General features: G+C 43.9%; 1 protein-coding gene across 1 annotated transcript in view; it reads right to left on the bottom strand.

The window, feature by feature from the left end:
• The window catches only part of SGSM1 (small G protein signaling modulator 1), a 143,980-nt gene extending 127,836 nt beyond the window's left edge, over positions 1 to 16,144 (bottom strand). The window contains exons 1-2 of the mRNA XM_066603897.1: positions 16,033 to 16,144; positions 15,895 to 15,938 (exon numbers count right to left, since the gene is read on the bottom strand). Coding sequence (XP_066459994.1) covers positions 15,895 to 15,938; positions 16,033 to 16,048 — 60 coding nt within the window. The 5' untranslated portion in view covers positions 16,049 to 16,144. The remainder of the gene's footprint in view (positions 1 to 15,894; positions 15,939 to 16,032) is intronic.
• Between the last annotated feature and the right edge of the window lie 1,997 nt (positions 16,145 to 18,141).

Below are 18,141 nucleotides of genomic sequence, written 5' to 3'. Positions count from 1 at the left end.
CTAAATGCTCTGAAACACGCACAATTTGGGAGGCTTTCTTACATAAACAGATTCACTGCTGTTTCAGTGAACCATATCTTGCATGATTACATTTTGGTGTCCTGATAAGAGAATGGCAGCATTTACATTTAGTAATATACAACTTCATTTTTCTCTACCACATTGCAGGAACATACAGGAATAGATCAATTTATACTTTGGAAAGCTTTTTTTTGTCTTCCTTCTCTGTAACCCTGCACGAGATAAACCTAATAATCTTTAAACGTGAGCTAGGCCAATTTCACATGAACATACTGTAATACAGTTGTGTTACAAAATATACTGCATCCGCTTTTTACAAGAATTATGATCAGTATTTGTCAAATAGAAAGGAATGCAAATATTGAGGCACATACAGATCAAATACTAACGACATAGGAATGCATCTGTCCTTTAATTACTTTGCATAGACTCTATTGAGTGGATTTTCTCAGGCAGTATGGACAAAAGTAGCTCATAATTCATTTTTAAAACATAGCCGTGAAAAATAGGTCCATGTGTACCACAGTCAGCAGAAGACCAAATGTGGACTAAAAGAACGCTAGTCTGAAAGCAGCCCAAGGGTCCTTCTACAAGTAACGATAATGGTTTGCCCGAGTAGACAGCGTCAGTTTGCTCAGGTAGTCAGTTTAAAACAAAGATAAATAGTCTTTTATTTTTTGATCATTCATAAGAATGGTTGAACAATCTGTGTTTAAACCGATTGACTAGCAAACAAGCCAACGATGATTTTCATCCTGGTATGAAATTAAAGTCAAACTAATCATGCCCACTTAAGACTTGTGCACTGGCCAAACAGAACCAAATAAGCCCCTCTGACTGCATGTGGCAGAACTTTGTCCTGTATTTTAACGGAAATAAGCCATGGAGGCTCCAAAAGGAATTTCTGACACAGATGTGAACAGGCTGTAACTTAGAATACAGAATTCAAAGATTATCCAGCAAGGAATAATAAAAAATATCCAAAGTTTATATTATCACTCATTAAAACTTTACAGACACAGTGATTTAAAGGCAATCGGCCCCCGGTTTGTGCTGTCCAAACCACAGGCAGCATGGACCTGGGACACGTATGTACATTCTGCCCATATGGGTTTTATTCTGAAAAGCTGCAGCATTTCAGAATAAACATACTTGACCTGAAATGGAGCTCTGAGTCACAGGGGCGGGGCCATGCCAGTCTCTGCCTGCCCAGATCACCTAGAATGACAGCTGTCTCCATAGACCCAAGATGTGGCTGGGGGGGGGGGGGCAGCGTGGCCCGGCCCCCATGACTCAAACCTCCATTTTGAATTTAACTTTACAGTATGTGTATTCTGAAAAGTCAGTGTTTCAAAATAAAATATATATGGCACAATGTGCGTATCTGTCTTCCCCATGGTATAGGTAAGCCTCATATAACAGTACAGCAGTACCAACATATACAAAGGGGTACCCAAAAGTAACAGGAATCTTCTGGTGGGTGGGGCATTACTGGTACAGGCTTCTGTTGCTAGGTAAATGTCTGAAGAACCCTTCTGAAATGGTATGCCAGCAGACATTGTTGGAGAAGGTTACATTCAGCTCCAGTGATTTTTCTTTCAACACATTGTTCAGTTTTTCGCCTATTTTCGAATGGCTGATTCATACAAGCAATGTGCAGCTGTGAAATTTTGTTTCCTTTTGGGATGAAAAAGCAACAGATAGAGTTGTTATGCTACAAAGAGCCCATAAGGAAGCTTCCATGTTTACGAATAGTTCTCCTGTTTCAAACGAGGTGAAATGTTAAGTAATGACCAAAAGATGACTCCTGACTAGAGATGAGCGAACCTACTCGTTTCGAGTAATTACTCGATCGAGCACCGCGATTTTCGAGTACTTCCGTACTCGGGTGAAAAGATTCGGGGGGGCGCCGGGGGGCGGGGGGAGGCGTGGCGGTGTGGGGGGTAGCAGCGGGGAACAGGGTGAGCCCTCTCTCTCTCCCTCTCCCCCCCCCCCCCACTGCAACCCCCCCACTCACCCACAGCGCCCCCCGAATCTTTTCGCCTGAGTACGGAAGTACTCGAAAATCACGGTGCTCGGGCGAAAAAGGAGCGTGGCCAAGTACGCTCGCTCATCTCTACTCCTGACCCCTCATATATATCTACTAGCTGATATACCCAGCTCCGCCCGAGTTAATTTGCTACAGGTGTTTACCTGCCGTTTGCACAGAAAATTTCATGAAATCAAGGTTACTTCAGAGGAACTGAGGAATAAAATATGTATGCAAATAGAGGAGCGTTAGATTCTCCTCAGACTGCATGTACCAATGTCCCACTCTCCTCACTTGTTACCCTTAAAGGTAACGCCCCTTTTTTATTTAAATGTAAACCCAGATTGGAGGTTGCAGCCCCTTTTTTCGCCTTAAAGGCATTCTCCATCCCTGCAGTCCATGGACGCTTCCTTATGTACTTTACAGCCTTTCAGTATATACACATAGAGGTGAGGTAGACTCTCCTCAGTACATACACATAAGGTGAGGTAGATTCTCCACAGTATATACACACATAGAGATGAGGTAGATTCTCCTCAGTATGTAGTGTAGGAAAGTCCTCCAGGGAGTGGGGTGGCAAAGACATGCTGGACCAGGAAAGTCAATAAAACTTGCTTCAGTTTTATTTTAACGTAAAGTCCAAACAAAGCAAAAACCGAGAAGAACTCTAAAAACAGCAGGTGCACCACGTAGGGTGCTCATGTCCATGTAGTCAAATGTTGCTCCCTCCTCAGCTTGACAGACACTGACTCTCTAGGGCTGCAGTCTTTTATGCCCCAGTAACTGGGTCAGTGCCTGCCCTGCAGCGGAGCTTTCTGAGAACCAGGGTGAAGTTGTGGACTGGACCGCCACCCTGTTCAGACTAAGAGCCTGGGAGGGAGATATACTCCATCCACAACTTCACCCTTTAACTGCCTACAATAAGCATAGGGAGAAGGCAGATTCTCCGCGGTATATAGGCGCCGAGAGGAGGCAGATTCTCCGCGGTATATAGGCGCCGAGAGGAGGCAGATTCTCCGCGGTATATAGGCGCCGAGAGGAGGCAGATTCTCCGCGGTATATAGGCGCCGAGAGGAGGCAGATTCTCCGCGGTATATAGGCGCCGAGAGGAGGCAGATTCTCCGCGGTATATAGGCGCCGAGAGGAGGCAGATTCCCTGCGGTATATAGGCGCCGAGAGGAGGCAGATTCCCTGCGGTATATAGGCGCCGAGAGGAGGCAGATTCTCCGCGGTATATAGGCGCCGAGGAGGCAGATTCTCCATGGTATATACGCGCAGAGATGAGGTAGATTCGCCTCAGTAAATACACATTGTGCCAAGTTGGGGTTACTTGCCCGGGATCTCCTGCTTACTTTCCCCTGCTCAGGGGTGCCAGCACCGCAATGATGTCCAGAAACACAAGGTAAAGTCCAAATGCTGGTTCCTCCAGCGTTTATTTAAGCATAGCAGCGTATTCAGTATACATACAGTCCAACATGTTACATACAACTTCACACTGTTGTCGGTCACAGTGCACACAGTAACGCAAACTGCTTCCTTCAGCGGACCTTCCAGGAATGTGACTTCGCCCCAACAGGCGATGAGCGAGGGGCCGACTACCCCTTGTCAGCTCCATGTTTCCGGGTCCCTCACAGACCAGAACCAGGTCTACATAGACCTCAGGCCCCACAGGCCTCCATGGACCTAAGCTCCACAGGCTTCAAGGACCCCGAGTTTGTGAGGGAGGGGAAATTTAAACTGTGTAGCCGCACCCTTGCAGGTGCAGGTTAACTAAATCAAACACAATGACTGCTCAAAGGCCCTCTACAGGCCACTCTTGCTACTGCACTGTCACAACATAGAAATGAGGTAGATTCACCTCAGTAAATACGCATAGAGGAGCATTAGATTCTCCTCAGTATATACACAGAGGTGAGTTATATTCTTCCCAGTATACAAATCATTTCCCTAGGCTTTATGGTTTCTGAGAAAAGAACTCTTGTATCATGGATTTTTGCAGTTTTTAACTCTTACACTTGAATATTGAAGTTGCGAAGCCTTTACTTTTCCTATTTAGGACGTAACGAATGGTCATGCCAAATTTTACAATTGTGTGGTACGGATGTGTGTTATTAGTTACATTACATAAGGGGAGTGGGGGGGGGGGGGAAATCACTTAGGTTTGCACTTAGAATTGAATAATGAAATTGTGACCCCTTTACTTTTCCTATTTAGGACCTAAAGAATGGTCGTGCCAAATATCAAGTTTGTACAACACCGGGAAGTCAGAGAATTAGTGGCGATTCAGTCAGTGAGGGATTTTGCCATGCATATAACAAACTAGCAACAATCCAGTTAACAGCAAAGTGGTAGTATATAGCTCTTGATATATCTGGTTGTATAAGACTCGATATAACACTGGAGGGCAAGATGACCGGGCTCAGGCTCACATATTTTGGCCATGTAATGCAAGAGCAGTCACTAGAAAAATGTTTAATGCTTGGACAGATCAGTTGCAAAAGAAGACCTGTCTGCCAATGGACATGATGGCTGATACTGTCAAAATTGATACTGGCATGGATATCACACAATTGAAAAAGCAGTACAAAACAAAAAACAGAGAGAGAGCCTTTAGGGCCACCGAGGGTCATGGACCAAACGGCTAACAACAACTTAGTTCTAGTTGCACTAAACAGATCACTATATAGCAAATAATGCCTAAATAAAGTACACAGGCATAGGGCATAACCCATAGTACGGTAGAATGGAGGTCTGACTGCCTGTAGCACCTCAATGTGTGCTTCATGTAAATGATTTCCTCAGGCGGCCATCGCGGTGTCAGATTTATTATACTGACCATATCTATAAAGAACTGTTTAACTCACATACTATAAAAATGTAAATGTAACCTGAAAATTTTAGAGGTGATAACAAGGTAAAGGCAAACATCTGCAACATTAGAGTTGAATGCATTTCAATAGTCTACCAAGTCTACTAGCAGATACATAGGAGGTCATGCATCAATATTAGCGCTCTTCTGGATTGGAGCTTTGCTTAGAAGTCTTTCATTTTTGGTCTACATACCAGATTTATCAAAATAACGCAATACACTAGCAATATACTGCCCACACTAAGCTACTATTATATGTAACGCATTTATGAGAACTCTGGAAATTCACTTTGATAAATGGGCAACCCATTTTCTTCAATTGCTACCCTATCAAGCGGTCTCAACCTTTGTACATCTGTGTGGATGCATGCAGGGCCATGGCTGTAGGGGTGTAGGAGCAGTTGCACTCAGGCCCTGGTTCCCTCTAACACATAAGATTATAGATATTGCACCGGGGGTCAAGGAGCTGCAGGTTATAAGTGTGACCATCAAACTACTAACGTACATTAGTATGTTTGTGTGTAGGTGCTTATCACGCTCCACCCCTGGTAATGTCATCACAGGTCCTACAGCATATATAAAAACACAGAGCCTAACAGACAGAAGAACAAAGTTAGGGCTCTTGGAGGGGGAGGATAAAAATAACAAAATGAGAATAAAACTTAACCGTTATTATCTCAGACACAACTCAGCGGTCCTGACAGGAGACAACGACCTACCGCCAACACAAAGATACGGCTGGCTGAAGGACCTGCGATGACATCACTTCCACGTGACCAGCGCTGCCGTTGGAGGAGCCATTATGCAGTTTGGTAGAAAGTATTTTATATACTGAATAAGCTGACAGCAGCTACCAGGACATGTGATGATGTCAGTTATGTGATCACCTGTGTGGGTGGAGTCAGGGATCACATGACCAGGGGCTGATTACTATATCAAGGAGTCTTAAAATCAGGATGCATGTGGATGTAGTAGAGCTGTGTCTATATATATATATATATATATATATATATATATATATATATATATATATATATATATATATATATTAGTGTGTGAATCAGCATAGATGTAGTAGAGCTGTGGGTGAGTAATGTGTGCGAATCAGCATGGATGTAGTAGAGCTGTGGGTGTGTAATGTGTGTGAATCAGCATGGATGTAGTAGAGCTGTGGGTGTGTAATGTGTGTGTGAATCAGTATGGATGTAGTAGAGCTGTGGGTGTGTAATGTGTGTGTGAATCAGTATGGATGTAGTAGAGCTGTGTGTGTGTCAGTGTCAGAATGAATGTAGTACAGCTATGTGTGCCATGTGTGGGAATCACCATGGATGTAGTAGAGCTGTTTGTGTCATGTGTGGGATTTAAGATGGATGTAGTACAGCTGTGTGTGTAAAGTCTGCGCATCAACATAGATGTAGTACAGCTGTGTGATGTCTGGGAATCGGGATGGATGTAGTAGAGCTGTGTGATGTGTGGGGTCAGGATGGATGTAGTAGAGCTGAGTGATGTGTGGGGTCAGGATGGATGTAGAAGAGCTGTGTGTGCGATGTCTGGTGATCATGATGGATGTAGGATATAGCACAGCTGTGTGGTGCATTGCGCCACCAGAAACACTGGTGCTACAATTTCCTATACTATAGAGAGGTGATAAAAGACAATGAATTTCAAATCCTTGACTCCAACTTGCGATGCTTCAAGTTTCATCTTGGAGTGGTAATTTTAAATTCTAGTTTATATTCTGTATTTGAGAAATTTTTCTCCACATTTTCATCACAAAGATAAAAAATAAAGATACATACTAGTATATATGTACACACACACACACACACACACACACACACACACACACACCATAAAATTAAACCACCTGTCTAATGCTCTGTAGGTCTCAGTCATGCCACCAAGACAACTGTGACCCCTTGAAACATGGATACCACAAGACTTCTAATGGAGTCCCATAGTATCCAGCACCAAGACATAAACAGCAGAACCTTTAGGCCTCATGTCCACGGGGAAAATCAGATCCGCTGCAGATTCTACATGTAGAATCTGCAGCGGGTCCCTCCTGCCCCGCGGACATGAGCGCTGAAAAGAAGAATTTAAAAGCATTTACCTATCCGTAGCGGGCGGTGAAGGTCAGCTGTTCCTCACGGCCGGATCTTCATTTTCGGCCGGCGGATGAATTCCTGACGCCGGCGGCACGTCGCCGGCACGTCGTCGACGTGCCGCGCGCATGCGCCGGGCACATCCGCCGAGCCGAAGCAAGGGAGATGCGGCCGTGAGGAAGAGAAGACCTTCAGCTCCCGCTCCGGGTGAGTAATTCTTTTAAATTCCTATTTTAGGTCTCCCGCGGATCCGGACGGCTTCCATAGGCTTCAATAGAAGCCCGCGGGAGCCGACCCCGCGGGAGACCCGCACGAAAATGGAGCATGGTCCAGATTTTTTCATGCTCCATTTTTTTTTAAATCCATTTTATTGACGATCCGCGGGTATTTATCTACCCGCGGGTGGTCAATGCATCCCTATGGGGTGCGGATCCGCGCGCGGGAGATCCGCTGCGGATCCTAAATCATATTTTGCCCGTGGACATGAGCCCTTAAAGAGTTTGTAGCAGAATTAAACATAGGTGATGAAAGTCTGACTGGGGATGAGGGGGATGCAATCAGTGCATAGGGAGGAGAGGGAAACAAAGGACCCTCATTCTCTGAATTCGTGGGGTTCGCAGCCCCATCAATCACACATTTATCACCTATCCTTTGGATAGGTGAAAAGAGTAGATTCCAGTACACCTACTTTTAAGTCCTGTCAGCTGCAAGGTGAGGCATCTAGGGATCCTACTAGTTTTTCCAGTACATTCCACGGTTGCTCAATTAGATTGAGATCTAGGGAATTTAAAGGCGAAGTCAACACTTTGAACTCTCTAGTAAAGTAAATGGAAAACTGGAAACTACAGTATCTTCCGTCAAATTTCTCAAGTACAAGGCCCGTCGTGGATGAATAAGTCAACAAACAGCCAAAGTTTAGCAAAACAAAGATATAGGTCTGTACCTCAGCACTCACTAGAACTTTTAATAAAGTTTGGCTGATGGGAGTGCTGATGTCCAGGGCTTCATCTTTGTATAGCTTCAGCTTGAATTCTCTATATTAAACAGAAGAAAAGCAGACTGGAGTACAGGACTTGTAAAAATACATATAGAAAAGTCTTATATCCAAAAAGAAAAGACACAGAAAAGCAAAAACAATTAAAGGGGTTTTCCAGAGAAATGCTACTGAGGACCTATCCTCAGGCTAGGTCATCAATAGTTGATCGGTCGGGGTCCATCACTCAGTACCCCGACCCAAATCAGCTGAGCTGGTGCATTCTGTCAACGCCGCAAATACACAGAAGTCGGAGCGGAAGCCTCTGCGCCAACCTCCGATGTAGTGGCCGGGCTTGTAACTGCAGGCATGGCTCTCATTGAAATCAATGGGTATTTGCGGCGCTGGCAGTAAGTGCCCGCTCAGCTGATCGGTCGGGGTCCTGAGCGACAGACTCCAGCTGATCAACTATTAATGACCTAGCCTGAGGTTAGGTCATTAGTAGTATTTCCCTGGAAAACCTCTTTAAATAAAAAAAATAATAATTTTGATTCAAAAATGTAAAAAATGTTGGATAGTACATCTGGATACCATGTTTCCTAAGGGACTGAAGGAGTCCCTTTCCTTTTCTTCGTTAATATATGTCCAAATCTCTACTATGTTTAGTTTTAAGTTATTCATTTTGTTTTCTTTTTTTATAGTGTCCCGTTTCTTTTTGGATATTCGGAGCAGAACGTGGATTCACACATCCCTCTGACATATGAGGCATTCATGCTCTACATTTATGGATAGAAGGACTGGTGACTTATTTTAGAATATTCTTATTCTAGATCCAGTAACGTTTGTATGTACAATGTCTTTATTTTATGGAGTTAGATTGGAATTTGTCAAGCTCTATTTCACCTTTAGATTCTATCTAGTTATTGTATCACTATATTGCATTGTCATTTTCACTTACACCTTAATATCTCTTCTTGATTCAATGTTTGTATTATTCATTATTGTGGTTTTTCGTTACTAATTTTCACATTAGAATTTTTTCTTCTCCTCCTCTTACAGAGATTGCTGTCAAGGTTTCTATATTGTTGTGATTACCTTAATGCTTCTATGTATTGTGTCTTAAGGCCCTTTTACACACAAAGATGATCGCTCAAAAGATGGCTTTTGAGTGATCATTTTGCATAAACTACTAATTGGTACTAATGCCAAATAGTATCTTATTAATGCTGAGTCATCAGGAGCTATATTCAGAGAACAGCGGGTGGTCTGTTCTCTGAATAATTCCCTTTGTCCTGTCGCGGGGCAGACAGCTGAAACAATGTTATCAGTGCTCCCTGTGGAGAACACGGTGTGAAGTCCCTGCTATCAGCTTCTGCTGAACAATGGATTTTATGCCAAACATAAAATCATCGTTCATCAGAAAACTGAAAGATAGGCACATAAACACGCGACGATTATCACTCAAAAATGGCTTTTGAGTGAATTAAGCGATAATTGTTGTGTGTAAAAGGGCCTTAAATTTATGGGATTAGACTGGGATTTTTGATCTCACCTTTAGATTTATTTATAGTATCATTATAGTGAAGTCATATGCATTGTAGGTTTTATTAACACTTAAATATCTCCACTTTATTCACAGTGATGATTTTATTTATCAAAAAAAAAAATTCACTTATATTCACATTTGAAGGTTTTTGTGTTTTCCTTCTTTCTCTTACAGAGATTGCTGTTAAGGTTGCTATAATGTTGTAATTGTTTTGTGCACCTTTTTGTTATCATTGCATGCAGTAGTCCATTTTTCTTGTCCATGTGTCAGAGGGCGACTGCGCACATGGTAGTTGTTGTAGCGTTGATGGCGTTCTGGCGGCCTCTGTATAGATACAATGTCTTTTTCATTTTGATCAAGCATCGCTCCATGAGAGCTGCACATCGCCCTTGGCTCCCCTGCGTCGTTCACATAAGCGTTATTATGTCACCTGTGACAGGGATTTCCTTCATTGTGAGACTATCGGACAGCTTGATCAATATAAACAAAAAATATTCTGTGACCCAAGTCAGTCTCGCATATTTGCATTAACCTAAATGAGCGTTAAATTGGTACACCCTTACATATAATGCACTATTCTCAGTGAAGGAAGACTTTGTGAGAAGGTATAGGGGTGTTTCCAAGGGGCGTGTATTACTAACGTGTTTTTAAGTATATTGACACTATTTAAGGGGTAGAATTTGTGGATGGCAGTACCCCTCTAAAGAAGGAAATATTGGGAAATGAGATTCTCAAAGCACATTTGTAACAATCCCTAGAAGTAGGAAGAATGGGAAGCATTTAAAGAGACAAGGATGGATGAACACAAAACTTGCACACATGTTAAGAAGGAAGAAAAATATGTTTACCAAATGGAAAGAGGGAGTAATATCTAAAGATAAAGAATATATTATGGTCTGCAGAAACTGTAGGGCAAGTGTCAGAAAAGCTAATAATGAATTGAGGCTTGCAACAGAGGCCAAAAGCAATAAAAAAGGATTTGGGGTGGGGTATGTCAAAAGCAAAAGAAAAAAGTCAAAGATGCTATTGGATGCTTACAAGATGAAAATAGTGAATTGGTTGAGAATGATGTTGAGAAGGCCAAACTTTTAAATTCCTATTTTGTATCTGTTTTCTCTCAGAAAGTAGATGGAACATCAACTGATCTTCCCTGTGCTATTGGGGGAAAAAAGAATGCAGGCTATCTGTAAGCAGAGAGATGGTGGGGGGAACACTTAGCTAACTTAAATGAATTCAAGTCTTAAGGTCCAGATGAATTACATCCCAGGATACTAAAGGAAGCAGCAGAGGTAATTACTGAACCACTCACTATAATCTTTGAAAATTCCTGAAGGACAGGAGAAGTCCCAGAAGATTGGAAAAGGGCAAATGGTGTCCGCATCTACAAAAAAGGGAAGGCGGTGAATCCAAGACACTACAGGCCTGTGAGCCTGACTTCTATACTGGGAAAGATCTTTGAACAAATTAAACAGCATGTATGCAAGTACTTGCATAAAAATGGAGTAATTAACCAGAGCCAGAATGGGTTTGTAACAAACAAGTCATGCCAAACTAATCTAAGTTCCTTCTATGACAGAACCACCGACTGGGTTGATAGTGGATATAGTATATCTTGACTAGTAAAGCATTTGACAAAGTATCTCATACCATCCTTACTGAAAAAAATTTACCAAATATGGGGTTGACAAGGCAACTGTTAGGTGGATTCACAAGTGGCTGATTGATCGTACGCAAAGAGTGGTCATATATGGCTGCACATCCAAGTGGAAAAATGTATCAAGTGGGGTACCACAAGGCCCTGTCCTAGGCCCAGTGTTGCTCAACATTTTTATAAATGATCTGGAGGAGGGAATTGATGGGAAACTGATCAAATTTGCCGATGACACAAAGCTAGGAAGAATAGCTAACACTATGGAAGAGAGTATTCAAAAAGATCTAGAAAAGCTTGAACAGTGGGCGGCGACTAACAATAGTATTTAACAAGGAGAAATGCAAAGTCCTACATCTGGGCAAGAAAAAAAAAAAAAAAAAAAAAAAAAAATTGGGAGGAATTGGGCTAAGCAGCAGCACATGTGAAAAAGACCTGGGTATATTAATAGATCATAGACTGAACAGGAGTCAACGATCTGATGCAGCAGCCAAAAAGGCAAACAAAATTTTGTGATGTATTAAGAGAAGCATAGAGTCTAGATCACATGAGGTAATTATCCCCCCCCCCCCCTACTCTTCCTTAGTCAGACCTCATCTGGAATACTGTGTCCAGTTCTGGGCACCCCACTTTAAAAAAATACATAGACAAACTGGAGCAAGTTCAAAGAAGAGTTACCAAGATGGTGAGCGGTCTGCAAATCGTGCCCTATGAGGAACTGTTAAAGGATCTGGGAATGTTTAGCTTGCAAAAAAGAAGGCTGAAAGGAGACTTAATAGCGGTCTACAAATATCTGAAGGGCTGTCACAGTGTAGAGGGATCAGCCCTATTCTCATTTGCACAAGGAAAGACTATGGGCTGAAGCAATGGGATGAAACTGAAAGGGAGGAGGCACAAATTAGAGAATAGGAAAAAAAAATACTTTCTGACAGTGAGGGTGATCAATGAGTGGAACAGATTACTATAGGAGGTGGTGAGTTCTTTTTTAATGGAAGTGTTCAAACAAAAGCTGGACAAATATCTATCTGGGATGATTTAGTAAATCCTGCACTGAGCATGGGGCTGGACCCGATGACCCTGGAAGTCTCTTCCAACTTTACCATTCTATGAAGGCTGGTTGGAAATGTGTGCCAGGTGGGGTGGGCTAGTCCCCACACTATGGTGGAACTCTGAGGACCTTTATAGGCATTTAAAACTCTTTGCATTATCTATGACAGCCACTCTGCCTTTTCCTCTTGCATAGGGATTATACTAGAAATGCATTGATGGCTATTGCCCCAGATATACATCTATATGGATTTGTTATGCTCTCAGGGACTCATATGATTATGTGGGGATTTTTTTTATTTATTGTGTTTTATACTTGTGTGTATTTCGGTGTCTTTTTTTTTTGGGATAGGTCTTTTCTATATGCAATATGTATTTTTACAAGCCCTGCACTCCCATTTGCCTTTCTTCTGTTTATATATTATAGGAATTACTCTTAGTTATGAGATAGATATTATCTACCCCAATATAGGATTTTTGATGCCCTGCGGCTTTGTTAAAGAGTTTGAATTCTTTGTCATGTTTCTCAAACCATTCCTGAACATTTTTTTTGCAGTGTGACAGGACCTATTATCCTGCTAAGAGGCCGCTGCCATTAAGGATTATCATTCCCATGAAGGGTTGTACCTAGTCTGTAAAAAGGTTTCGGTAGGTGGTACATGTCAAAGTAGGATCCACATGAATGCCAGGACCAAAGGTTTCCAAGCAAAACGTTACTCATAGCATCACATAGCCTCCGCCTCTTTTGTCTTCTTTTTAGTTCATCTTAATGCCATCTCTTCCCCTGGAAAGCAACGCACATGCACCCTGCTGTTTATTGCTCCATGGTCCAGTTCTAATGCTCACATGCCCATTGTAGGTACTTTCCCAGTGTACTAGGTTTAGGGTGGGCAATCTGACAAATCTGTGGCTGTGTGATATCTACTATAACCAAGATTAAAGGAGTTTTCCAGGACAACTACTGATGACCTATCCTCAGGATAGGTCATCAGTAGTTGATCTGTGCGGATCCACCACCCCAGCCACTACAGTGTGTAGTGAGCTATAGGTTTTTATAAATACATTGACTTTGTACACTATTGCAGGGGTGTTGGGGGGCTAACCCTACCGATCAACTATTGACCTATCCTGAACATGGCTCATCAAAAGTTCAGTCCTGAAAAATTCCTATAAACTTCTTCAGCAATTTGTGCTATAGTATCTCTTCTGTGGCGAAGGACTACATAGGCACCCAAACCTCATTCATGTGTGTGGGATGCAAAGACTAACCCATGAACCTGTCGCAGGTTCCCCAGATGGTCTTCCTTGGACAGCATTTGGTAGCTACTAAGCACAGCCCACTAGGAACACCACACAAGACCTGCTATTTTGGAGATACTCTGATCTAGTTGTGTATCCATCACAATTTGGCCCTTCTCAGTCACTGAGAGCCTTCCATTTTTCCTGTTTTTAACACATCAACTTGAACTGTTTACTTGCTGCCAATGACACAAGATAATCAATGTTGTTCACTTCAGCTGTAGCTTCAATGGTACAGCTAATCTGTGTGTAGAAATATATTTACATTTGTAGATACGCAGCCCTCTGAACAGGTTTCTCCTATATCAATAGATGTACCTCAAGGCTATATAGAGCTAAAAAGCTCATTGTCATATATGTTTACATAATAGTATGCGTCTTATAAAACCTGGAAAGGGCTGTTGACCTATTATTACTAATGGCCAACACATATCTCCTTCTACTCCATCCTACCACAAGTATATAGACACACCTATCAGTAGACTGGATCATGTCTTATTAGCATGACACACATCCTAGACCATGCGAAATAAGATGTAGACCCTAGGAGGGGTCAGCCATAGTTTGAATCGCTTAACATGCCTTGTTCCAAACAATTTACAGGGTTTTACACACAGTAACATTGTTGGTTGTCACGCTAGTGGACAATCTTTTTATGACATTTCCGCTAAATCCAGGTTGCCGGATTTACTGTCGGTTACATGATGATCACGGGGTGGAGAAGAGCGGAACAAGCGATGCCTAAACAAAGAACTGTGTGACCCAAAATATTAACCAAAAGGGAGGGGGGGGGGTGAGAACAAACAGCTGGGAGGGATGGTTTGTAGAGCTAGCTTTTCCATTATCCAGGAGCACACTGAGAATCTGTAAGCGAATGGAAACTAGGTACGTGTCAATACAGTAAGATGGGAGCTGCACGCTAATGGATATACAGATTACAAAGTTGCACCAAAGCCGTCAATCATAAAGCTACAACAATTAAGTCCAAATACCTTTGGTAGCATAGTATAAATGTCCCTAATATCAGATCTTCTACCAATGTTGATCGACAAAGCAGAGTAAAAAAAAAAAATAGTGCTTTTGCATCAATGATCCAAATTGTATTAAAAGGGTTTTGTCATTAGAAAAAAAAAAAAAAATCTATACTTACCTATTCCTCCCCAGGCAGCCTTCTTACTGCATCTTCTCCTGGCTCCTCCAGTCCCCCGAGTCACCTCACCTCCAGCCGTCCGGATGCTTCTTCCTGTTTTGTAGCGTCCATTAGCTGCAGTCTACTTCTTGAAGGACAGTGAACGCTACGAGTGACACAGAATGGCTTTAGCGCACATGCACGATATCTCGTTAGACATGGCGCATGCAGTCACGACAAGCAAGCTACCGAGGATTCGGCATTTCCTGCTAGGCAGTGAATGTTATGTCACTAGTGACATAGCGCACACTGCCCTGCAGAAAGCAGAATACCAGCAATGTACGCTTCGTCACAGGAAGAAGAGGATCTGGCCGGCTGGAGGTGAGGGGACCCGGGGCACTGGAGGAGCCAGGAGAAGATTGGTGAGGTGCAGATCTGATAAGAAGGCTGCCTGAGGAGGAATAGGCATTTTTTTTTTTTTTTTTTTTTATGACAGGACCCCTTTAAGTTATGTTTACACTCACATCCTAGTTTTTTTCTTTTTTTAAGTATTCTGGATGAATCTGTTGGGAAGCAAAATGAAGTGTTTAACAAAACAAAACCTTCAGGTTTAAATCTTTATTTCCTACTAGATAGAACAGAACAACATAACAGACCTGAAGGAGAAGAACGGACATTAACCATCACATTTATATCAACACCAAGCCGCCCAGTCTGTAAGATAGATTGGTAAAAAAAAAATGTGCAGCATGGCTGCTTGTGGTGTAAGCTTCTTATTACACTTGTAAGTCCTTACTTGGTGCAAATACCTGCTGTGATGTAGCAATACCTGTGACTACCCCCCCAGCTGTCAATACATTGATACAATGTAACACATGTTCTTCACCACACATTTTCACACAATGTTTGCAGATTGCTACATGAGCCCCAATGTATTCTACAACCCAGAGACTTCTCTATGGAGGGAGGCGAATAGAATCCATTGAATATCCACTGTGACACAGAGATGTACCACAATAAATGGATCATGTCAGCACCGCCTTTGCCAACCTCCTATGGCACCCATGGGGACAGCTGTGAGGCACTGTACTACAGCGACACAAGTGACCAGAAGCTGCCAGCTGTGTAACACACCCTCCCAGGCTGCACAGCACCAGTATACATATATACTCCAGGGCTATAGGTGCAGAACATGCACCACAGGGAGATGCTGTGTGGGGTCACCTACCTCCTTCTTCACAGTCTTCAGCAGCCTCTGCCTGGTCTCTGCCTCTGTGGACGACAAGCTCGTTGGTTATTGCGTCCATTATAGAAGACGCTATGATAAATACACAGGGTTTCTCGGTGGTCTTTGCTTTCTGCTCACCTGTCCCCGTTGCCATGTTTGCAGCTTCCCTGTTCCTGTCCTCTGCAGGCTCGGCTATAAAAGGCACAGCTGCTCCTGCGTGTGCACAGCAGCTGCCGTGACGTCAAGGCGCGGGCCCGCGCTGTCGGGAGCGCGCACCTGCTGGTGATGGGGAGGATGTAGTGCGCTCCTGTCGGAGGGCGGGAAGCGGCTGCTGTGGGGTGCGGGCGGTAACCCTGTCACTGCCGGGGGGTTGTCTAATGTAAAGATTCAATGGCCAGTTAGCCCTGGGCTAGGTATAGCAAATGGGGGCACATTATCCAGTCGGGGGTATGTGGCACACAGCAGTTCGGGGTCTTTCTGCAGTGACAGGAAGAAGGCAGCATCTTGTCCGTGCTTGGGAGTCTTCCTCATAGGGGAGTGCAGTCTGTGGGAAGCTTGTGTGTCATTTTGTATTACAGTGAGGACCTGCCCTTTCTTTTCTCGCCTGTACTATTAACCCTTTCCAATCCACTGACGTCTAAAGACATTATGATTTAAGGCTGTACAGCGCCGATGTTGGAAGACGTCCGTCGGGGTTCTCTTACTGTATATTGCCAGCCTCTCTGCTGTTGAAGCCTATCTAACGTGTCACCTCATGCAGTACTGGCTTTAGCCAGCAGATAGCGCCGTTGTATAATGGCAGAAAAAGAGTAAGCCCCCTAGGAAAACCAGGATACAAATTGGATTGGAAAGGGTTAACGCGCGAGAATACGGCTGGTGAAAACGACACAATTAAAATGAATGGTTTTGTTTTGTCCCGTTATGCATCCGTGATTTTCATGGCCGCATAACGGGACAAAAGCACGCTCATGTGTTTGAGCCCTGACTCCCAAGTCGTAGGCAGTAAAAGAGGATAAAAAGCCTGTGATCCGTCTGGAGCGAGTGCTAGGAAAAGAGACATTAAGGCCTCATGTCCACGGGCGGGTCGGTTCCGTGGGCAGGAGTCGAGCGACGGGATCCCACCCTCATGCGGCATGAGGACCTTACTTACCAGTCCAGATGCGTGCGGGTCGTCCAGCGTCTCCTCCGTTATGTGGTCGGGCCTGCCGGCTGGGCCCCCACACGCACCTGGAGATACTTTTCTTTTAGGCTGGGTTCTCACAGGGCGGATTCTTGGCGGAAATCTCACGGTTTGGCTGCAGTGAAAAACCGTAAGATTTCCGCCAGGAGAACCGGCGCTGCAAAACCCGCCGCAGCTTTGAAGCAGCCCGGTCGCTCTCTCCTCCGCTGCGGCCGGCGCTCCCATAGAGGAGAGCGCGGCCGCAGCGGGAAAAAAAAAGGACATGCTGCGGTCGGCAAATCCGCGCCGCAGCAGCGGCTTCTGCCGGATTAGCCGCAGCGGATTTGCCGTCCCGTGTGGACGAGATTTCTGAGAAATCCTGTCCACATGGCTGGCTAATCCCAGGATTAGCGGCCACATGCGGATTTGCTGCGGCAAAATTCCGCACGGAATTTCCACGGCAAATCCGCCCCGTGTGAACCAACCCTTAAATTTCCACAGCAGATCCGGAGTGACAGTTCCAGGGGTGCCGCAGATCAGACGGCTTCCATTGACTTCAATGGAAGCCGTCACTGCGGGACCCACGGTGAAAACAGAGCATGCTGCGATTTGTTTTCTGGACAAGAGGGTCCGGAAAACAAACTCGCATGTTTTAATTAAGCTGCAGGCGCCCATGATTGTCTATTGGTGGCTTGAACTATGGATCATTCACGCGGATTCTGGAATTCAAACCCGCCCGTGGTCATGAGCCCTAAGGGCTCCTTCACACGGGTGAGGGCGAAAACGGGCTGTGATTCACAGCCTTAAATCCTACTTGCCACCATGTGAAAACAGCCTGGCATCACTGCATGGATTGCCTTCATTCCCGCTGTGGCTATCACAGCCATGGCAGAGGATTGCAGAGTTTCCCCATTGCTTCCGATGGGGCCGCCAGCCGCGTTCAGAACGATGGACGACATCACAGAAAGATAAGACATGCTGCAATTTTTTTTCCACATAATATCGCCAGAGTGAAAACTTTGCAAATGGGAATGAAACCATTGAAAATCGTTGGTTTCATAATCATGCGTTTTTCACTCACTCTCACA

This window comes from Eleutherodactylus coqui, chromosome 5 (genome assembly GCF_035609145.1).
Source record: "Eleutherodactylus coqui strain aEleCoq1 chromosome 5, aEleCoq1.hap1, whole genome shotgun sequence".
In the NCBI taxonomy this organism is placed as follows: domain Eukaryota; kingdom Metazoa; phylum Chordata; class Amphibia; order Anura; family Eleutherodactylidae; genus Eleutherodactylus; species Eleutherodactylus coqui.
The sequence above is the reverse complement of the archived record's forward strand: the minus strand, read 5'-3'. Positions and strand labels throughout refer to the sequence as shown.